We start from the raw sequence: 22,683 nt of genomic DNA on the forward strand, positions 1-22,683 counted from the left end.
CGTAATATAAAACTTTTCAAGTTAGTTCAGGTCTTTTGGCGCTGAATGTTTAAACTGATTACTATTTACTTAATGTAATAAATTCTAATAAACTTTATTGGGTAATTAAGTAAGTGATAATAAGTACAATGTATTTATAAAGTTTACAAGAAACAATCAATATTAATAATAAATAGTATTAAGATTCATAATATGTTGGCGTGTTCCGGTGTTCCGCAAATAGGAAAAATCTTATAATTTATAAAAAAAGAACTAAAACATCATCTTCTGTTTCTTCCGCAATCAAATAAAAAATATTAATTTTAGCTGTATATCAACCACAAACTATGGGAAGAGCGTAGTGGAAACTGGTGCAACGTGGTCGTGGTGACGATGCGTCCATCATCGGTGCATGAATTTTTCGGGGGTTCCATCGCCTCAAGACTTCTATTCACTCGAGTGGTACATGTTCGACGATGATCTAAAATACATGAGCCGTTAGGGATGTTATTTTGTATTCATTGTTCAACGTAGTTTGCGTTTTTATACGGTTTTAGGGCATGGCTGCACTAGTCTCTTTTGTTGGAAAGCAAAGAAAGCGGAAAAGCGTTCGGACGTATTGACTAGAGATAGTGTTAATGTCTATTTGTTGTTACCTTGGAGAGCATTTGTCTATAATGAAATTCTGAGGTGGAGGGAGGCCTGGCGGGGATTTCGCGGCCGCGGCGCCGAAGCTCTTGAGTGACTTCGACTAGATCCAGAATATTAATCGGATCCACTTTGTGTCTACCAATCAGCCCGACTAAATACTCGATGTAGTGCAGCCTAACCCAAACAAACAAATCAAAATCAACTAGAGTTATAAGACGAGAGCACAAACAAAAACAAACAAACAAACAAAAAATGCGTGTTAGGAACTACTATGATGATGGTTTTTAGGCACCTGACTAAGCCGTTGCCTGTACACTTCTCGAGGTGTTCCGTAAGCGTTCGGGGGCAGTTTTCTAGCCGCCCTCCGAACAACAGTCTCTAAATCATCCGCATTCAACAGAGGCAACGGATCTATCCTATTATTCCTAATTAATAAACATAGGTACTCTATGTAATGATTCCTGCAATTACATTAACGTTGAACCAATCAAATTACAGTCAATAGATTCAATAAGTTGTCATATGTAAAATATATGAATGCTAATAATCCATATAACAACTTGGAATATCCTTAAAATAAACAATAACTTTACTTTTCGTATGAACAACTTCAACATAAATATGAAAATCTAAATTATGAATTAAAAATTTTATAAACATTATTAATTATTTAGTTTTGATGTATACATTACCTGCATAGTCCTGCGTGACCTGTCACAACTTCGTTGTTACAAACTGTATCCAAAAGACCGGCCGGAGTTTCCTTCTGCAATTGTATGGGACATTTGGGGAGCGCCACTGCATTCTCTTCTTTGTCACCGGGCCCTTCCTTATCGAATTTGACCTTATTTGTCTGGAATCATTTCAATGCAATTTCAGATCTTAACATAACAAATACCAAAAGAAATCCTACGGTCAATAGATGTTGCAATTCTTCGGGTTCTTTGTCTCGCAAGTAAAATAAGCAGTTTCTTGGATGATGCGCGTGCAGTCCTAATTTTCCGCAGTATTCACTGACGCCGCACTTGGCGCCCATCGTGAAAGGCTTGTAGCAACCGTAGCAGAACTCGTGCTTGCATTGCGTGCAGGTGAAGTGCATGCAACCGCCTCTTGCCAAAGAGTATCGGAATTTGCACTTGGGACAGTCGATGCCATTGTCGGCCAAGTGCTTTTGAACGGCGCTCGCCTGGCTCTCCGGATCGTTGCCTTCCTTCCATTCAGCAAACTTTTCGCAGGTGATTCCCTCATGCTGCTTTTCCCACTTGAATAACGATCATTAGATCATCACATACAAACTAAATCTTCAACAACTTACAGGTCTCCTGCAGTTAGCGCAAGTCACCGATCTGCAGTCCGGGCAGATCAAACGCTTCTGCCTTGGATTCGCTATGAATCCAGAGGAACACTGTAATTAAGATTACATAATTTTAATAATAATGAAAGATTAACTATATTAAAAGAAGATAGCATACCTGGACGCACCACTTGAAGTGCGGGTCTTGCAAGAGGAAACGATCTCTGAGCTTCCTCTGGAACAACTCGTGAACAGCTTCATCCAAGATTCCCTTTAACAGTATATCCAAGTTTCCGAAGTAATCGGAAACTTCGTCTTCGGTTATTTCTGTGCTGTAAAGTTCAGGATGCTTGCAGAACGGGCAGATGCAATCCATGATATTTCTGTCCGTGATCTGGATAGTGAAATAGTTCTTCGCGCATTCCTTGCAACAGCTGTGCACGCATTTCAGCATCGAGACCATGTTGCTCATAGCACATTTCCCGGCGCACAGTTCGCATTCCTGCTCCAGGTAGGCCAACGCGGAATCCAATGTGCTGCAGCCTTGAACCGCTTCTAGGGACTCTTCCAAATCGAACTTCAAAGAGAGCAGACTGATCGCAAGTTCGGCTTGCTCGTACGTCTGCACCTGACCCTCGGCCAGCAACCTTCGCGCTTGACGCTAAATCAAAGAAAAGAAAATTTCAACAACTGAAAGCAAGTGTTTCCTCGTAGTTATTTTACTGTAAATGGAATGGCGAATGAATTAAATTACTTGTATGATTTTCATTTTTACCTCCATCACTTCTCTCTCTGTGGGCTGTCTAATTTCGACATTCAAATTGGCCGTCAACTGTTCGGTGAACACAAATTTCTCTTCCTCCTCTTCCTCAATTATATCATCCACTATATCATCTTCATCGCCGCTTTCGTACTCTTCCTCCTCATATTCCTCATCATCATCATCCTCTTCTTCTTCATCGTAGATAATACTGTTTTCCACGAGCTCCGTCGTCAACTGCACGACTTTCTCGCTCAGCTCCTGTAACCTGGCTCCCATTCCATCATCAACATAATTCTCGTCTTCCTCCTCGAAATCATCATAATCTTCGGAACTCTCCCCAGAAAGCAACTCTTCCAGATTACTCTCTGACACAGATGAATCGCTATCGTTGTCCAGCGACTTCGTATAAGAGAGTTGTTTTGAACTAGTCGTCGAGTCCATCGAATTCATCTTCGTGAACTTCTTAATCGTGTCCATAGAATTCTGAATATCCTTAGCTATCTGATGGGTTTCTCCGTGCTTGGTGACCATTGCGTCTTCGCTTGAGGCGCTCACCAATTCTTCTTCGGACGTTGATGAATCGTTCGTCGAAACGTTAACTACACTGACGGTTTTCCTTATCGGAATCTTCGATATCTTCGGAGTAACAAGCGGCTCTTTGTTAACATTTCTCTGCCGGGAAATTGGTATTTTCGATGGCCGAGTAACAATATTTACGCTCTTCGTGCTGACACCGTTCGCTAATTTGCTTGTATTTTTGTTAGTTGCTTCTTCTAAATCCTCGGATTCCTCGGACGTAGATGACAGAAGTTTCTTATTTGGGATTGCATCAAAATTGTCTTGTTTCTTTAACTTCTTTGTACTTTCAGAACTATTATTAGATGAATCACTTTTACTGCACGAAGCAGACGAAGAGATTTCCTTAGATTTTACTTCTTTGGTTTTTCTTTGTTCATTAGATGAATTAGATTTTGTAGCACTCTCAGAACTTTTATTAACATTTAAAATTTCAGAATTCCTCTTCTTATTTTGTTTACCTTTTTCTTTAGTTTCGACAGATTTCTTTCCTTCACTGGAAACAATAACAGGTGCTTGCATTTCATTAACTTCAGTTTGTATAACATTTTCTTTAATTTCTAGATTTCCATTTGTCATCTCAATGCTGGAAGCTACAACACATTCAGTATGTATTTCTACATCTTCAGCCTTATTATTAGATTTTACTTTCGAACCTTTCACTCTTTTCCCTGTTTCATTTTCATCTTGAGTAGTAGGAACGATTTTAGTTTGACTAATGATTTCAACACTTTCCACGTTTTCTTCATTTAATGAAGACTCATTTGTTACAGACAATTCCTCAACATTATTTTGCTTCTTATTACGATTCTTTCCTTTCCCTTTACTCGTGACTTTAGATTCTTGGACTCTTTTAGAACTGCTATTTTCTTCTAATAAATCCGTAACAATTTCCGTCTTAGCTAAATTATCTTCAATTCCATTTGGAACTTCATTTGAAGCTGCAGCAACATTCACTATTTCTATAGTATTCTTAGAAGTGGATACGTTCTGATTATTATCTATACCATTTTCTTTCTTTTTATTTATAGAATTTTCACATATTCCATTTTGTTTAATATTTGTAGGTTTATTATCATTTCCAATTTCTGAAACATCTGTTGAATTAATATTTTGCACACGCTTATTGCGTTTCATTTCCTTACTTTTGCCTTTAACAAAACCTTCATTATCCTGTGATTTTTTTACATTTCCATTAGAGTTAGTAACAATATTATTTGTTTCAAAATTTGAATTTCCACTTTCTTTAACTTCCACTTCACAAATTTCATCAGATTCTACCTCAGAAAAGCTGTTGTTCTCAGAAACTTGTTCAGAAATCACGAAATCTTCTTTAATTACCACTTCAACTTTTTCTTTACCATTTAGTGTCTGAGCGATGTTTGTCTTCTCAACTTCTTCCAAAGTTATACTTTCTTCCTGTTTAATTTTATTTTTTTCGGGCTCGTTCACAATAACCGCTTGCTTACCATTCTTCTTCCGTCTCCTTCTCTTTCTATTATTACGCTTTTCGCCGCTGGAAGAGCTTTGCGACTCCGACGAATTTTGCCTCAAAATTTCCTTCGTGGTGTTAGTTATAACGTGATTTGTTGAAGTTGAAGCTATTGCAATTTCGGCGGTCTTCGTTTCTAAACTCAACTTTTCTTGCACTGGAATCGAGTTCACGTGATTCGTTAAAGCAATGTTAATTTCTTCCTTGGTTTCAATTGACCCAACTTTTTGATCCGATTGTTCCGAACTTTCTAAAGAATTCTGCTGATTTAATTGCGCTTGCTTCGCTTTAGCCCTACGATTTTTCCGTCTCTGAGTTTTGGTTAAATTTTCTTGAGAACTCGAGGAATTCTCTGCTTCTTTGGGATTATCTATAATTACATTTGAGTCCTGAGTAGTCTTTTCAGAAAATGTCGACGATTCTATTTCTTGAGAATTGGTTATTTTTACATTGGATGAATCATTTTGCGTGATAGAGTTTTTCGGACTGTTGCATTCTTCAAATTGCGATGAAGATCGCTCACTTTCAGACACCGACGTTCCTTGAAACTGCGATGATGATTGTTCACTTTCGGAAGAATCGCTGACTTCAATCTGCGACGAAGAAACTTCACTTTCGGAATTTGAGCTTTGTTTAATGTTATTTGCTGCAGATTCTTTTATCATATTTGATTTATCGCGTTTAATTGATTCAACCAAAATTACTTTAGGTGATGAAGTATCTTCAATTTGCAAAGATGTCTCTGATATATGCGATGATTTTCTGTGTTTAATACTATTAGATTTAGGTGTTTCTTTGATTATGGAATCGTCGTTATCTTTTAATTGATAATTTGTACTTTCAGAAGTAGACGCTTTCGTTGAATTCGATTTCTTACGCTTCTTAGGTTTGTCTTCATCAACAGTCGTAATTATTTCCACATCTTTCGTGTTTGTTTTTTCGGTATCATTATTTTCTGGAGCAACATGTTCTTGATGCGTTTTATGCTGCTCAGGTTCAATAATTATCTTCTCCTCTGAAATCGACGCAGTTTCCCTGACACTGCTCTTCAAGACGATGCTCAAAGTGCTGACCTTCGGAGCTTCAACAATTTTAACTTCCTCTCGGTAAACTTTCAGTCGCGAATCAAGTTCTAAATGTGAGTTCGAATTGTCGCCTGGCGCATCTTCGAAATCAGAGCTGGATTCCGTCTCGCTATCACTATTTTCTTCCTTCATTTGATACTCGTTCCCTTTTTCCGTTACCCGTATAACCGTGCTGCTTTTCTCCAAATTTTCCTTAACTCTCTTCTCAACCGTCAGACTGTTTCCTTGTTCTTCACCGGTCGATGTCGTTGCAGAAACTTCATCAGTAATAGGTTTTTCCATTGCCTGAACTTGATCAATTTGGAGTTGCTCTTCTGGTACTTTAATGGAGACTTCACTGTGATCAATCTCTAGATGCTCTTCTGCTTCTGGAGGCATCGGCAAACTGTTGACTAACTCGAGGTTCTCCATGACCAGAGATTCTACCTGGTCCATGTCCATATTGAGGACGTCCTCTTCTTCGTCGTTCGTGTGATGATGGAATGAGTTGCTTTCAGGGTATGAATTACTTACGTCTAACTCCTCATTGCGTTGCTGTTGCGAGGACTGAAAACTGTTCGTCGCGATGTTTTGGAAGGTTTTGAACATACGCTGGAACACGCCCTCAGATCTTTCGCTTTCAATAGCATCGTTCTGATGCACAGGCGATTCGGTTCTTGATTCGATCGAAGTTTCGGGTTCGGGCGATGAAGGTTTCTCTTCAAATTCCGGCTGTTCGTGCTCTGGATTAGGTTTTGAGTGATTCGTTGTATTAATGGCAACATTTTGCTTCACCGTTTCTGCAGGGAATTCTGTAATTGTTGGTTCGAGAAGGGGTTGAGGTTCGTCCTCGATACCTGTCGGGATTTGATTAGATTTTGGACTCACCGCTTTTGCTATTTCCGCTTGTGGTGAATCTTTCTTACTTACAACCTCTGAAAGGAAAATAATACGTCAGATTTATCTATAATCTCACGTTATTTGAACTTACCTTCCCCCTTAATTATAGGAAGCGGAGCCCCAGCCTCGTTATCATTACCAGTAGCAGGAGGCCCATAAATCCTCATGAGAAAAGGCTTCAATTGCGTCTTGCTTAGCTCAAGATACGCAGCCTCAATATCGCCGTGGTGGGCAGTTAATACCGTCACAATATCCTCGCGACTAAAGTCTCCTTTTGAAGCGAGTTCGCCGTACTAAAAAAAAATCAATTCGATATTAATTCAACATACTTGAAGCTCTTAATTTTATTACCTTTCTTTGGCGTTGATCGACGCATTCGTGGACGGCATCCCACACGTTCCCCTTGTGTTTGCGCAAAGCATCTCTTGCTTCCGTTTCCGAAACTGTTCCAATGATATTAATTGGTCCTTCCCTTCCCAATTGGCTGGCCAAAGTTTGAACGCTGGTCACCGTTGCAGACCAATTCAGCTTCAACCAATCAATAGGGTTGTCATCCTTGCAGTGGGCCAAAGCCGCCTGCACTTCATCAGCAGTGTATTTATGCTGTTCTGCTTCCTAAATTAAATTTTAAATAAAACATAAATAAAAATGATTCTAACTATTGTATTAAATTACCCTAAGCAGTTTAACTAGCTCCAATCCTTGAGATTTGACTGTTTCGTGATGGAAGGGCTCCTTTTCGAGATAAAACGATTCGGACTTGTTGCGCATCAAAGGGGAATTCTGCAAGCAACGAAATCAAATTTATTATTTTCGAATATATTCATCTCTTTGTTTTTTTGCACAACAGATTCAGGGAAATAAGACAAAGGGAAATAACCTCAGACTAACAACAAAAACCTTATTCATCTTCTCTAAGCAAATTTTACCCTGTATCCGAAATCGTGACTCTGTCTGCGGTACAATTCGGGCCTCCTCAGATCCATTATGCTGTAGTAAGATCGGTTTCCGATCTTAGCCATTCTCGGATCCCGTTCGTAATAATCCTCCTGGACGTAAGAGTCGGGACTTTGCTCCCTCGGCGGAGAACCTGGCAGACTCTAAAAATTGAATTTTCTCCTTATTAATCCATTTTTTTTTTTATCGAATCGATTGATCAAGGCAGACCTGGTAATCATCTGTGGACAACGAATGTTTGCTCAAAGATCTAGTGAAATTCCATTCGTTTTCAGAGGGCGAAAGCGTGTTGTGCAAAGAGTTGGAACGCTGTAGCTCCTTTTTGCGATTCGCACGGAATTTTCGGCTCGATCTGCCCGCCTTTTTTGGCTCCACCAAAGTCTGGACATCTTCGTATGTCTGTAAGATCGGATGATGTTAATTTGTTTTTTTAAATTGCTTTCGTATTTACTTGTGTCGACATGTTCTGGGGCGGTGGCGATGTTCCAGTCGAAGCACTGATCTTTTTCTCGCACTGTTTTTCTTCACTGATCTTTACGGTTTCACTGCTAATGTCACTAATAATTTCCCTGGGCGGTGAACAGCCCACCGCTACACTCGTTTTATGCACCACAACTACTTCAGCACTTTTAGTAACACTAGGCTGAGGCACTTCTTCAGTTGCCGCATCAGTTTCCGCTGGAAACAAGATTTGATTTATAGCAAAACGGGGAGGTGATAAGGAGAAACAACGAAACACTTGCACACACACACATATATTGAATCAAGCACACGCACACACAGAGATATATGTATAATATATAGAGAAAGATCATTTTTGTATTAGCTTCTTAAAAAGTGAATTTGGTGCCCGGCCAAAAAGAAATCTTTCTACTCCTACCTTTCTTCGCCTCAACACCCTTCTGTTGTTGCTGCGTCTGCTGCTGCTGATGTTGCTTCTCTTGCACTTCCAGTTTCAATTTGCCGACGCGATTCAGCATCGACTCCGTTTCACTGTAGTCCTTCGAGTAGTCGTCACTCGACCTGTTGCTTCTCTCCGACTTCTTCGATTTGGTGATCTTTTGTTCCGGTTCCGATTCTTCTTCGGGGACTTTTGATGCAGTTTTACAGCAAACGAGGCACACCTTGGTGTTCGCTTCGTTCACGTAGGTGCAGTGCTCGCATTCCCAATTACCGCTAGGCTTCGGCGCCGTCTTCGACGGCATCTTCGGCGGTTCCTCTTCGACGCTGCTCTCGCTGCTCGAATCCTCCCTGATGCTTCTCCTGTTGATTTTTCCCCTTTCCGACTTATCCGCGGTGCTTCGACGTGAAGACATTTCCCGGGGTATGGACGTGGTGCGCGAACGTTCGAATCTTCCGGACTTGCGATCGCTGAACATCGAACGGCGATCGTCAAAGTCCGATTCCTCCTCTTCCTCGTCGCTATACTTGAGTCTGCTCTTCCTGCTCATGTGAGACTTTCTGGATTTGACGCTGTGCGTCGGCGAGGCGGGCCGGGAAGCGTGCGGATGTGGTGGTGGCATCATCTGCGGACCAGGATACGGGTACATGTTCGGACCGTGCCAGGTGCCCATCCACATCGGGTTCATCGGATATCCGGGCATGTTTAAGCTCATGTTACTTCCGTTTTGCTGCATAGCGAATTGGTCCATCCACATCTGCGGCGGCGGACCTTGCGGGTAGCAATAATTCAATTGCGCCATCGACTGTAAACGCAATACAAATTATTACAAATCCAATTCAAAATTGACCGATCGAACCTGATGCATTGGATTAAAAGCGGGCATCTGGTGATGAAGGTGGTGGTTATTCAAATCCATAACGGAAGCGCTATTGATCATACCACCACCCGGACAAGAAGTGTTGCTCAGTTTCCGCAAGGGTTTCAGCTGGTCGGCGCTGGAGATGCTTCCTGATCTTCCTCTAGGACTCCATTCTTCCCATTCCGGATATCCAGTGCTCGAACCCTAATTTACGCAATAAATTATACACAAATTACGGATCAAATTTATAATTCTTACCCTGGATCCATCTGATACGGCTAACGGTATGTTTGGAGACGTGCCTCGCATGAACTCCTGGTGCTGTTTGTAGCGCTGCTGAAGTGACGGACTAGGTAAATCTCTTCCTGTAACCATCAACAAAAACACCATTATTAACCAATCACGATCCGATTGTCGATGTCTTCACCTGTCGGCGTCGGTGGTAAAGGTCTGGTCATCATGCGCTTCAAACTGCCCATCTTGTCTTTGATGGTCGAGAAGCTTCCATCCTTTCGCGGAAGGGTGGAGCTCACCTGAAAAACGCCCGGTTTATCGCTTCAAACGCCCTTTGATTAATCAATTAATTCACCTGCCCACTTCGTTATTAGAAGCACAAAAGAAAGAAAACAAAAACAAGTAAAAATAATAAATAAAAGTCACATCAGAGAAGCGCACAAGTAGAGTAGAAAGATAAATAAATAAATAAGGCTTTGTTTAGTGTGAGGCTAATGTATATTTACAAGTTTCCTGTATTTCCTTTGTTTTACATTTCGCATGAGGTTTTCGTGTATTATATATATATATCGATGATTGAAATTATTAATTATTTTAGGCAACATAATTGCATGCCTACCTGGCTGGAGGCACGTGTCGGCGTTGGGCTGGGACAAGGGCTCGGGCCTACCGAACCGGCGCGACGTCTTCTCGGGGGTGGCACGGGCGGAGGCGCCGGGGGTTCTCCTTTCGGGGGAAGAGGCGGTCGAAGGGGCTGCCGATGAACGTCGATGGTCTAAAACATCAAGACATTCATAACAATAATACCTCAAAACTACAAAAAAAATATTCTCACCCTCCTGATGTGTTTGGTCCTCTTCGGATGACGATGGAACATATCATCGCAGGACAGACAGAAGATCTGCACGCATTGCTCGCACCTGACCGAAGGGATTGAAGATCCGCAGAGCTCGCAGTGCTTTCCATCACCCTTGTTGGTATCTGCACATTGGATAGTGTTAAAAATTGCCGATGTTAAAATTAACATTTTTTTTTTATGTGGAAAACCTACGAGTGCCGTTCTTTGCTGGAAGCGGTGGCGCGTTGCAGTACTGCTGACCGAAATCGATGACTTCGTAATCAGGATCGTTGGATTGCTGATATTTCTTCGACGATCTCGAAAGAGATTTCGTCCTATCGTCTGGTACAGGCGGAGGTGGAGGACCTCCACCAGTTTTATTCTGCAACGATAACAATAAAAAAATGTTTACTTTATGTTTACACAAAGATATCAAGAAATAATTGTTATTTAATGTAATGTGGTTGCAAGTGAATCATTTTTTTGATAAACGAATAAATACGTTATTATGAAATAATTTGAAAATAAACAGTGACTCACAAGTAGAAACTGCCAGTACATGACAATATAATGCACAAACAAAGCCTGCATCAAATTACATTTACGCATTAAATGTTAATACAAAAAATGTATGTGAAGTGAAGTACATTGATTTCTGTAAATTTAGATTTAACAAAATTATCCATAAAATTCAAATGGTTGAAGATTTTTCTCTTTTACGAAAACCTATAAATTATACATTTATATATTTAAAATTAACATCTCAAATATTTATTATATAACTTTTCGCAATATCTTATTTTATAAAAATACATGATAATTACATATGTAGATTTAGTTTCTTAAGTTAAAATTATAATTTGTTCGAGTAAATTTGCATATGAAAATATACGATACAAATGAAATGAATATTTATAGACTGAAAGACTTCGGTCAATGGCCTTTTTACTAATGGCGAATACGTATCATTCTCTTTCTAAATATTTATATATTGCTAAACAGAAAAGGTTATTTGCATTAGATTATGCATCAATATACACTTGACGTTGATTATTTTAATTAAATAATCTAGCGTATTTGCGAGCTGCGAATACAGTACATAATTAAATTGATGTTTTGTTTTTATTTGTAATGTTAATTGATGCAACTAGTCTGTGGTTTAACCTACACCGCCGCATACTTGGAAACGTGTTTCCGTTGCCTAGGTAACCAAACAAATTTAAAAATGTAAGCATGCTGTGGGAATGGGAGATTTGGTCTGTACTTATTGTATAACACGCTAATAATAGTGTTAATAAATGGATAATGTTAAATTGATGAATTGTATTGTAAATCAATTAGTATGATGCGAAAATACGTATATAAAATGAAATCTGAAAGTATGAATAAGAGCATGATAAATTTTTTATGGAGTGTGTATGTTTGTTGTTTGGGTGTCGTAAATATTATGGAGTGTCCTGCGAAGTGTGTAAATTGAACGGAAGAAATGTAAATAATGCGAAATAAAAGAGGTCTTTATCGCGCGCGACGGCGACGGCTGCGGCGGGCTTTGGTTTAATTAAAAGCTGGTGCATTCTCAGACATCCTTGACCACGCTTTGTTTTTGTTTCGTTTGTTGTTTGACAATCGAAAGAAAGATGCGTCGCGTCTTGTATTGATTCATAAGAAAAAGCTGCGAGAGAAGAAAGAGACGTCTGCGACGACGGCGGAAGTTTTTTTTCTTTGCGATTCCCTTCGATGCGAGATGTGAGTGAGTTTTGTATAGCGACGAGATTCGCGTCTTTCGCCTCCTAATCGCTTCATACAAATGAAGTAAACACGAAAATAACAATAGCTTCGAAGATAGAAGAGGAGTGAAGAGTCAATGCACTTGTCCGCTGCTGGGTGCATCGGCGTTGCGTTTCCCTTTTGCAAGGTTATGTTGTGCTACAAAATGGCTGCCGGCCGTTCTTGATGTATGCTGCGGTTCGCACGAGAATTCGCGAAATTAGTGTTAATTATGAGTAACTCGGCCGATTTCTGTTACATTTGTTTCGACAGCAACAAGGGCTGCAAGGACTACCTGAAAGTAGACGAGGAATGTCAGTCGATCGTCCAGAAATTAAAGTCCTTCGTCTCGGAAGTGGTAAGAAAAACAAAACAAACAAAACCAAAACACTGCTACTTGATCGCGTTGTAGCGAGAGCAGTCTTTTATTTTTTGCGTTGTCTCGTTATTGTCTTTTTTTCTTTTGTTGTTTTCATTATTGTTGCTTTTCACTTGAATCGTTGCCTTTTGTTCGGTTTGTTCAAGGATTGGTCTGCGAATAAGCGGCTCCTGCTGTGCGAGAAGTGCGTGAAAAAGTTAAATCAAGCCTTGGAATTCCGAAAGCAATGCGTGCAGTCCTCGGCCGCGCTGACAGTGTATCTGGTCGAAATCGAGAAAGCCAAGGAAAAGAAGGCCGCAGCGGTCGCAGCCAAAAAAGAAGACCCCATTGTTCTCCAGTACCTGAACCTACTGAAGAACGACAAAGTCGCGTCTAAGAAGACGGTGACCGGCGTCAAGGTAGTCACCAGCGAGCCGCAGATCTATCCGGCTATCACGAAGATCATCCTCACGAACCAAGCCAATTCCTTTCAAAACGTCTTCGTCAATCTGCTGCCCAGCAACGTGATCAGCACCAAGACGCCAATAGTACCGCAGGTCATCATAACTCCACCGAACGATACCAAAAAGCCCGAACCCGATGAGGTCTCCAAGCTGCTGAACGACACAAAAACGGAGGAGGTCAGCGTCGAAGTGGACCCACTCGACTTTAACATGGAATCGGAGAAGACGACCGAATCGAAGCCGGCACCTCCGCCGCTTCAACAGCCAAACAACTTCCGACCGATCCTCCCGAAGCTCAGCGAGAACTACAACTACACCAACGAGGAGAAGATGGAGTTCTTTAATTCCGGTCACTTCCTCTTTCAAGGCGCCGACAAGTCACAGTACTACTGCGAGAAATGCATGATCCAGTTCGAATCGTTGAAAGTGCTGAACAACCACATCAAGCAGGTGCACAGCTCGCAGTACCCATACAAGTGCGATCTGTGCAGTGCGGAATTCGCCACCAAAGAGTCCTACAAGTCCCACACATCTCAACACTCCATCGAGTCAGAACTGGTCACGAACTCGATCACACTGACGGACTTTGCGACGAACAGTCCGAAGATCAACGATCTGATGCCGCCAATCGACGTGAAACCGGAACCGCAGACGGAGGAGGAGATCAAATGTGATAAATGCGACAGGAGCTTCGGCTCGAACCAGGGTCTGATCCGGCACCAGGCCAAGCAGCACAAGTCCTCGACGAACCGCAAGAAGTACTTCATCAAGGGCATGAAGAACGCCAAGTGTGATATCTGCAACCGCATGTTCTCGACCACCTCCTATCTGAATCTCCACAGGAAGCTGCACGACCGGAAAGGCGAGTGGCGGAGGAAGATCTTCAAGCCTGAAATAGAACCGCTGAAAACGCAGGTGATCGATATGATCGACAAGCTCGGTTACGACCACTCGGATATCGATGATGACGACGATGGGACCGATATGATGTGGTAATTATCTAACCTGATACACACACACTTGATGTTGATAAGTAATTTCCAATTTGTATAAGGCATTCGAAAACTGCTACATTACAAATTGCGGTCGCTGTTGTTGTTATAGGGCTGTCCAAATTTCTCGAAGATCAAACCACATATTTGGCATAGATTAGGTAATTGAATTTTTACTTTTGTTTATGAAAAAAAAAAAAGATAAGGAAAGGAAAATGTGTTCAGGGATTGGTTTGACTAATAACTGCGTGTACGCGTGAATTCATCCTTGTCTTCTAATTAAATCAAACTAACATTACAGACAATCGTGCAAATCAATTAACACTTATCGTGAAGCTTAGGGGGAGGAGTTTTCGCATTGATTCATTCAGAGTAACCAAGAGACGTCCAGGGTTGGATTTTCTTGTTTAACCATCTAGGTTTGTTATGGACTATTCTCAGGTAGCAAATCGGAAATTACTTACAGCCGCGACTTGCGCCGCAGCGATAATAAATTTGTGATTCATTATAGCATAGATAATGTGAGTGCGTATCTGGAGACGTCCATGAGGGAGCCTGCCATGGAATTGAGGATAAAACAGGTGGACAATGGTATGTTCATGCTAGACTAAGTATCCGGCACGAACTAACACCAGATCCCATTCCAGGTTAGCTGAAGAAGGATAGATGCGAAACGAAAAGTGCTGCTCTTCACTCTACTGTATGGAATAACAGAAACGGATGTTTGGTTTTCATTTTGTTGAACAAAATAAGTTGAGACAATTTATTTACACAGTGAGTTTGAGAAACTGGTGGAGTGCAGTTCATTTACGATCTATTATTACGTTTTCAATCAAAAAAAAAAGAAAGAAAAAAGTATTAGATTTCTGAAGGGAGGGAGAGAGAGAGAGAGAATGCATCATGATGAGTCGATAAGGGTCGGAGAGATGATAAACATTATATGATAATGATAATCCTAAAGAATCAAAAACATACAATTACTCACTTTTTATTTCTTCATTTAAATGCATATCACTATTTTATATTTCTATCATACATGATTAATGATTGTTTAAGTTTCAAAAGATATTTTATGATCAGAATCGATTATATATATTTGTATATAGATGATATATGAGGGAAAGACGAACTATGGAAAGTGAATTATTTTTGTGTAAGCAAAATAGAAATGAAAACGAGAGAGTAACAAAGTTTATATTTTGTTGTTGGATTGTGCTGGGCGCATCTTTACTTGGTCCAAAAAGATGAATTCGTTTTCTTCTCACCTCGTTCCTTCGCGAAGCAAGGAGTGGTAAAAACTGCATTTGTGATAATTTTAGTGTGTAAGTTCATTTCGTTTAAGGGAAAGAAATTCTAATTGGATCGTTTCCGAAGGGAATAGAGAGAGAGAAAAGTGAAACATCGAGCAATTTTGGATCTAGTAAATCGCATCTGACGAGTGAATGTTGTTGCTTGATTACCTATTAGATTTAAGTTCAACATTTCTTCATCTCTTTCGTTTTATCATCAGACTGTTTAACTTAATTAATATACATATATAAATATATTCAATTTGTTTAAACAGTTTACATATATACATACATAAACATTATAATATTTTCTTTTATAATTTTCTCGAGACAATGCCATATACATAATATTGTAACTTTGTAACCGCTTTATGATTATTGTATATCCACCACAAACGATATATATATATAGTTATATACATACATATATATATTTTAAGCAAATCATCATTATTATTATTTTTGAAACGATTTCACTTCGTCTAAGACACTTACCACCCATTGCGGCATGTTCCTCGCCATCCTTAATCGAGTTGAAGGATTCGAGATTGCCATTGGCTGCCATTTGGTCTCATTCTTTTTCTACAAAAACAAGAACAAAATATCAACATACTAATATCATATCTTTCTTTTAGATTGTTTAGAAGATTTAACGGTTGTGCTTAAATGAAAACTCGACGAAGCCTCGACCCGGCACAGAAAGAGAAAAAAATCAAACGAATGTTATGTGTCTATAGGTTTGTAGTTTTTTTTTACAGTTTTACAAACAAACAAGAAAACACGAAATATAATAAAAATATTAAATGTATTTTCGCGTGTTTCTAATTTCAGCTTGAAGAATGTTTTGGGGATTTTATAGAGTTCAAGGATATAAGAGAATTGAAATACAATGAAGGTATGTTTATATTTAACTTTTCTTCTAATATTTAGAAAACAGGAATTTAAATAGTTATACTAAGTAAATAGTAATAACTTCAACTATTATCTATTTATCCAGTTTATATCAATTTATGTTTAGTACAGTTAAGCAACGTAAGTTGTGGTAAGTACATTGATGACTTTGAAAACTGGTTATAAATGAAATGATATCCAAGAAAAGCCTTTACACCAAAAATATTCTCACAATAAGCGCGGGTAAAGAAACTCGTTGTAGAGTTGCAGATACTAATAGAAATTGTATATAATATTATATACAAAGTTAATTTTAAAATATGTCTGTGTGTTTGTATATGTCAAAGCTGATTCATTTCGATAATAACTAAGTGGTAGTTGTACGTAGATATTCGTAATTGTGCCATCTTCGATGATGACGTTATTTATTTACATTCGAAAATTGATTTCGTAATGAGGTAAATGCCGGAAAAACTAATCCGGTACACGTTCCAGTTCCATTTTATGTCGTTTGGCAACGGGCCAAGTGTTGGTTTTGTTTGCGGACATTCACATGAGGTGGAAGAGGTTTCACAATGCGTTTCCGTCGCCCCCAAACCGTATTTGCGAGATGCACACAAACCGGACGGAAATCTTTATCCCTTGCTCCACTCCATTCCAAAACAAAAATAAATAAAAAATGTTCCATCCTGGACCACGCAAAGCTGCAGAGCAATGCGTTTCGGGCGTCGCTGACGCACCGGCCAATCTTAAATAATCGCGTATTTATATTTGCTGCTGCGCCACGAAATCGGCAATTTCCCCCCTGACTACAAGCTTTTTAATTGGGACAAGTCGTTGATTGGATGGAAGATATTAGAGATACGCATTAGATAATATCCAAAACCGGGCAATGATGACGATCTTTTTGTTAACACAGTTTGTTTTGTAAGAAACGGAACAATAATAATTCGGCGTCTCGATGCGATGCGACTCCTCGGATAACTTACGTTGTTCATTCTTCACTTCTGTTGCGAATTCCTCTGCGACGCAACGTAACTTCCGGCCGGTCGGATGAACCGCGAGATTCTCTTCTGCTGGTGTTCTTTCTTTCTTTTGCACGGGTCTTCTTCGAACGAAATATTGTTCTTCAACGTGGACCACCGCAAGCCATCGGCACGCACACCGATCTCATCTTTTTCCCTCTCTATTGGGATTACGGGATGCACGGCCAGTCTCGCTAATATTAGCCCGTCCGTTTTTGTCACCTTGCCAATAGTCGGCCTAAAAATACGTCCCTAGATATTCCCGTCTCTACGGTCCACGTCTCTGTTTTTCCTTCTTGAACGCGCCACCAACACAGACGGAAGGTGCACTCATTAAATAACTATCCAGACAACTTCTGGCTTGCATTTCAAACACACACACACTCTCTCTTATTCTTGTCTCAAGACAACAAATGGAGCCTTCTTTCATATTCGTTCGTTGGTCGAAATATCAAATTATATTTAGTTCCTTTTATCACTCCGTGTGGTATTCAAAGGGCGCGCATCATTATGATTGAGATATTCCTTAAATATCACAAATCCTATTGTTAATCGCCAATGCAATTATAGATATTAATCGAATATTGAAAGTAAATAGTAGTTGCAATTAGCGAACAGTTTCAGTAGTCAATTGGAGCTCAACGTATTTATAGTAAATGGTTGCAGCAATTAGCATAAACATGATTTATTGAACTTAAAATTAATGTTTGCATAAAATAGTTTCTATATTATAACAAAAAAATATATTATAGGAATAAGTAATCAATCAACCCTATTTTTTTTTATAAAGAAGTTATCAATATACCTTTGTCCAATATATAAATTTCAAAATATGTATATATAAATGTTAGAAGGTATAATATTTAGACGAAATACATGGGTAAGTTCTTGCGTATCTTCTCTAGCAGTTGAACGTTATATCTTTCTGGATGTTCATATAGATCTTTAGGATCGAATACGATGTTGTGTACATAGCATTTGGCCCTGGCGGCGGCCAAGTGAGCGTAGTAAGTTGGAGCCGGATAACTGACGGATCTGGTGCACCTCGAGAACATGTGACAAAGACTGTACGTGATGGACTCGAGTTGGTCGTTGCTGAACTTGTGGTCATCCCAAAGGGTAACGTACTTGGTCGGCTTCACCACTCCCTGGAAGCTGGTGTGCGAGACCAAAAAGAAGTTCTGACAATTTGGACTGGTTATCTCTGAGTCCACGCAAGTACCGACGTCCACGTTATATTCTGATTTCAGATTAGATGGAAACAGTCTGGTGTGATGACGCTTCTGCACCACGACGAACGTTATAGAAGGCTTAGTTTTGCAGAGGGCGCTGTACGCTTTCCTGATGGCGGTCAATTCGTAATTCAGGACATCCTTGAACTGACCATTGGATACGCCGTCCCTGTAGAAGATGATGTTGAGCGGGAACGTGCCATTTGACTCCTTGTAGTACATCAGATGGTCTTTGACCAGTTCGTCCAAGTTAGTGATCAGCTCCCTTCCGGGCGCCTGCATTTGGAACCGGATGTTATACTTGAAACTGGACTTATCGTGGCACGCGGTGACTGCAGCCACGCTGGGCGTGTCGTTGCTCTCCGGACTGGGATGGGTCACATCTGCGCCCATGAACATAGTGTTCGGCGGAAGCGGATACGTCGGTTTTATATCGTGATTAACGCCGTTCAACTTGGCGTTCACCTTCAGTAGAATATTGCTGAGTGTCGAATCCTTCATGTTCTTCATGGTATTCTGCTTGATGCACTGCGTGAGTACACCTTTCATGATCTCTGCGGCCGTCTTCACTCTGGAGTATACCATATTGTCATCCGGAATGACGACAAATACTAAATCTTCGCTAGTAATATACTTGAAAATATCTGCTAGTTTATTGGAAACTTCTTTTCTCTGGACCTTCGGAGATTGTCCTATTAGAGATATACCGTACTGTTTGCATTTCACCTTGAACTATAATAGGAAAATATGAGATTATAGCAACTATTAATTCTAAATAAACATTTAGAAAACTTACCAATTTTATAAAGTTTTGGATACTAGCATCATTGCAAAAAGCATCAACTATGATGATGCTCCATTCGCGAATGGTTGCAGTAGTCTTCATTCGGTTCTGCCTCCAGGCGCCTTTGGACGGCTTCTGAATATCACGATCGCCCGGCCCAACCAATACCACGGGTGCTGGCAAAATTCTAGCATTAACCAGTTGCGGTCTATCGCTGACTTTCAAATCGAAATTCTTTATAACAGGATCACTGGAGTAATTAGCACGTCGTATATTCTGCATAATGTTTTCCATTCGTTGATTTGATTTTGTAGCGCAACGGGCTATCATATCTCTGGTCTCATCAGCGGCCATCTTCTTGTTGACTATCTGATCTGGGACAACAGTGCACATTTCCATAGGTATCATCACAGTATTTTTACCGGCAGAACATTTCAGGCACGGCAGATCGTCCCTATATAACTTTACTCTTTTAACTTTCAGAAAGTAATCCTTAACAGACATACTTTCGCCTGACGTTAGATTGAAAAATTCCTTAGAAGGAACCGTACCAAATCCTAACGCTTTGTAAACACGTGAATTTTCTCCATCTGACGATACATATTTTACCAGCACCTGTAAAACGCAAATTTAATATTATCAAATTGTTTTGTATATGGTATGAGAAAATACCCTCAATCCTTTAATCCACTTGTCAATGGTAGTTATTTGCCTTCTACCGCTTTCATTTTTATGCGTATCCCATATTTGAGCCATAGATCCATGAATAGGAAATCCCTTATTAGCAACGTCTACATTCAAATAAGCTTGACTGCAGCCCAAATTTATGGACTGGAATATTCCTCTGTACAAACAATACACGCTACCTGAAAAGTATTCACAATTTAGAATTTAAAATCACCCATAAATATAAAACTATCCATACCAAGCATGATTTGCTTATCAGGCTTGTAAAAAATAGATCGTCCGACTGGAATGTGTACATTCGACATCGTGTGTCTCAAAACCAGTTCCAAAGCATGGACAACGCTCTTATTCTCAATCTTTACTTCTTTGCCTGCTTTCGGGCCATAGAAACCCCCGAAATTGTCAATATTCAATGTTGCTACAACCTTGTACGAAATAGTATATGACTTCGACATCATTGCGTTAGAATGTTGGCGTATATCTTCTTCCAACTGTGTCTGCTTCCTGTCCCCTATAGCGACTACTCGCGTAAAATCACAGGTAACCTCAGCTTCCTTTTCCTTGAACAACATCGCCGGACTAATCAGAGTTTTGCGTCCATCGTACGCCGGATAAAATCGCGGATAGTGTTCGGACCTCGCCCTCTCCATTATTATTCTCTGTATGCCCTTCGACATCATCGGCGTAATGTTGATATCGTATTGATATATAGTCTTTACATTTCCTGTGCACAGCGGGAAATGATTTGTATATACTTGAATGGCCTGACCAAGTTTTCCCGGATGATTAGGTACCACCAACAACTCGTAATTGTTGGGAATATTTATTGGAGGTAATTGATATCTCTCCATCGTGCCGCCAGACGATGAGTCTCCTTTTTGCTGCGGAGTAGAACCTGCAGGATAAATATTTCATTTACATTATTATATCATAAACATTGAATACAATGTTTTGTTGTACCACAACAAAATTGATAATTTTGAAACTTATATAGAAATTTCATATCTATAATATCATATCCAAACCTATACGATCAGTACAAAAAATGTAACGGAACATGGCCAACGCAAAGAATGAATTTCCTTATCTGATCGAGACGCTATTAAGTACGCATGTTCATGGTTTCATGGCAAATTCATCCAAATCATCAATTTTAAGGTGTGCATATTATAAATGATAATTGAAAGTGTATACACGTAATTTTATAATTAATTCAGAAAGAAATTTACGTTTAATTACAAAAACAATAACGTGTCGGGAGGTTTAGTAATGAACTATAATGGAGAGCAGTTTCTTACTTATGGGTCCTACTGGTCCTTTGCTGGGTTGAGCTGTTGCAGTTGGTCCTGCAGCTTGTTTCATTGGATTGCCTTGACCCCATGTAGGCTTTGGAGGTGCCTGCTCCTTAGTACTTGCTGCAGGTTTACCCCATGCACCAGTCACTTGCCCCTGTTTAGCCTCTGCAGATTGCGGTCTTTGCTGTTCCGGAGGTGGTAGCGATTTACCCCATCCTCTCGCTGCTTGCTCCTGTCTAGGCTGTACAGATTCTTGTGGAGTTTGCTGGCCGACCTGCGACCATCCTTTCGCTGCTTGCTTAGGTTTTGGTAATTCTTGTGGAATTTGCTTTTGCGGTGTTTGTTGCAACTGTATCGGAGGTGTTACCGATTTGTCCCATCCTCTCGCTTTTTGCTGCTCCTGTTTAGGTTTCGGAGATTCTTGTGGAATTTGCTGGGCGACCTGAGGTGTTTGCTGCACCTGTTTCGGAGGTGCCAGCACTTTGGCCCATCCTCTCGCTGCTTGCTCCTGTCTAGGCTTTGCAGATTCTTGTGGAGTTTGCTGGCCGACCTGCGACCATCCTCTCGCTTCTTGCTGCTCCTGTTTAGGTTTCGGAGACTCTTGTGGAATTTGCTGGGCGACCTGCAGTGTTTGCTGCACCTGTTTCGGAGTTGGTAGCACTTTGGCCCATGCTTGTTGCTCCTGTCTAGGTTTCAGAGATTCTTGTGAAGTTTGTCGCTGGTGATCCCCAGATCCGCGATCCTCATAAGGTTTATTCGTCTGCACTACTGTCGGCAATGCTGTCTCAATAGGTTTGAATTTAGTTTTGCCTTTTTTCGATTTTTTACTGACAGGAGGGGCTGGTGGTTTACTTGCTGCAGCAACATTGTCATCATCACATGCTCTTGTGACAACATCATCTTTAACAGTATCCATTGAAGAAGTGGAAGGTGACTCATCTACAGCACTTGATGGAACAACATCTTCTACAGGAGCAGACTCAGCCTCTTTCTTCTGTTTATTTTTCTTCTTTCCTAAAATAAAAATACATTTTTATTCTTATATATACATTGTTTTGCAAAATAATACTTATTACAATACATTTTAATTATTTTATTCTGAAATAGATTTTACTTTGCACAATTACTTTAATAGTCTGCCAGGATATGTGATACCCCAACCAACCAATTACTATATTCTCTTTATAAATCTATAATCTGAAGCTATGGACCACTGGCGTTTTTAAATTTTATTTTAGAGCAGAGGTTCCCAAACTTTTTTGTGTCGTAGACCCCTTGCCATGTTTTTTGGTTTTGAGTAAACCCCCTACTTACCTGATATTGATTTTTTGTAAATTTATTATTTATTATATGTGCAAATATCTTAATAATTATAAAGATATCCTAAT

At 40.0% G+C, this 22,683-nt stretch overlaps 3 protein-coding genes across 9 annotated transcripts; 1 reads left to right on the plus strand and 2 right to left on the minus strand.

Annotated features, from left to right (window-relative positions):
* Positions 1 to 231: 231 nt before the first annotated feature.
* Positions 232 to 17,672, minus strand: LOC108561373. 3 transcript variants are annotated; one of them, XM_017919273.1, is made up of 22 exons: positions 17,262 to 17,672; positions 15,877 to 15,963; positions 10,725 to 10,893; positions 10,509 to 10,654; positions 10,293 to 10,448; positions 9,867 to 9,972; positions 9,698 to 9,804; positions 9,437 to 9,643; positions 8,557 to 9,382; positions 8,128 to 8,354; positions 7,887 to 8,075; positions 7,649 to 7,819; positions 7,395 to 7,502; positions 7,071 to 7,334; positions 6,811 to 7,012; positions 2,700 to 6,754; positions 2,103 to 2,585; positions 1,946 to 2,035; positions 1,544 to 1,891; positions 1,323 to 1,483; positions 923 to 1,091; positions 232 to 460 (listed from the first exon to the last, which is right to left on the minus strand). In XM_017919273.1, exons 1-22 carry the CDS (start codon positions 17,268 to 17,270, stop codon positions 431 to 433), a joined length of 8,310 nt encoding a protein of 2,769 aa, XP_017774762.1. In that variant the 5' UTR covers positions 17,271 to 17,672; the 3' UTR covers positions 232 to 430. The 3 variants fall into 3 exon arrangements, with proteins under 3 accessions (XP_017774762.1, XP_017774761.1, XP_017774763.1); XM_017919272.1 differs by lacking the exon at positions 923 to 1,091 and adding an exon at positions 636 to 804 and having other exon boundaries at positions 17,262 to 17,666; XM_017919274.1 differs by lacking the exon at positions 923 to 1,091 and adding an exon at positions 636 to 804 and having other exon boundaries at positions 6,354 to 6,754; positions 17,262 to 17,595.
* Positions 12,220 to 16,140, plus strand: LOC108561375 (myoneurin-like). 4 transcript variants are annotated; one of them, XR_001891014.1, is made up of 5 exons: positions 12,220 to 12,636; positions 12,804 to 14,092; positions 14,604 to 14,683; positions 14,740 to 14,866; positions 16,017 to 16,140. XR_001891014.1 is itself a non-coding variant. In XM_017919278.1 (4 exons), the coding sequence occupies exons 1-4, from the start codon at positions 12,469 to 12,471 to the stop codon at positions 14,742 to 14,744; spliced, it is 1,542 nt and encodes a 513-aa protein (XP_017774767.1). In that variant the 5' UTR covers positions 12,220 to 12,468; the 3' UTR covers positions 14,745 to 15,668. The 4 variants fall into 4 exon arrangements, 2 of the variants coding, with proteins under 2 accessions (XP_017774767.1, XP_017774766.1); XR_001891013.1 differs by lacking the exons at positions 14,740 to 14,866; positions 16,017 to 16,140 and adding exons at positions 14,155 to 14,253; positions 14,394 to 14,533 and having other exon boundaries at positions 14,604 to 14,685; XM_017919278.1 differs by lacking the exon at positions 16,017 to 16,140 and having other exon boundaries at positions 14,740 to 15,668.
* A 430-nt stretch (positions 17,673 to 18,102) lies between the features above and the next one.
* On the minus strand, positions 18,103 to 22,337 carry LOC108561374 (protein argonaute-3-like). 2 transcript variants are annotated; one of them, XM_017919276.1, is made up of 6 exons: positions 21,677 to 22,337; positions 21,299 to 21,580; positions 20,239 to 20,895; positions 19,986 to 20,179; positions 19,326 to 19,928; positions 18,103 to 19,261 (listed from the first exon to the last, which is right to left on the minus strand). In XM_017919276.1, exons 1-6 carry the CDS (start codon positions 22,209 to 22,211, stop codon positions 18,161 to 18,163), a joined length of 3,372 nt encoding a protein of 1,123 aa, XP_017774765.1. In that variant the 5' UTR covers positions 22,212 to 22,337; the 3' UTR covers positions 18,103 to 18,160. The 2 variants fall into 2 exon arrangements, with proteins under 2 accessions (XP_017774765.1, XP_017774764.1); XM_017919275.1 differs by having other exon boundaries at positions 21,299 to 22,337.
* Between the last annotated feature and the right edge of the window lie 346 nt (positions 22,338 to 22,683).

The sequence above is a fragment of the Nicrophorus vespilloides genome, unplaced genomic scaffold, assembly GCF_001412225.1.
Source record: "Nicrophorus vespilloides isolate i.1.1-1 unplaced genomic scaffold, Nicve_v1.0, whole genome shotgun sequence".
NCBI lineage: Eukaryota > Metazoa > Arthropoda > Insecta > Coleoptera > Silphidae > Nicrophorus > Nicrophorus vespilloides.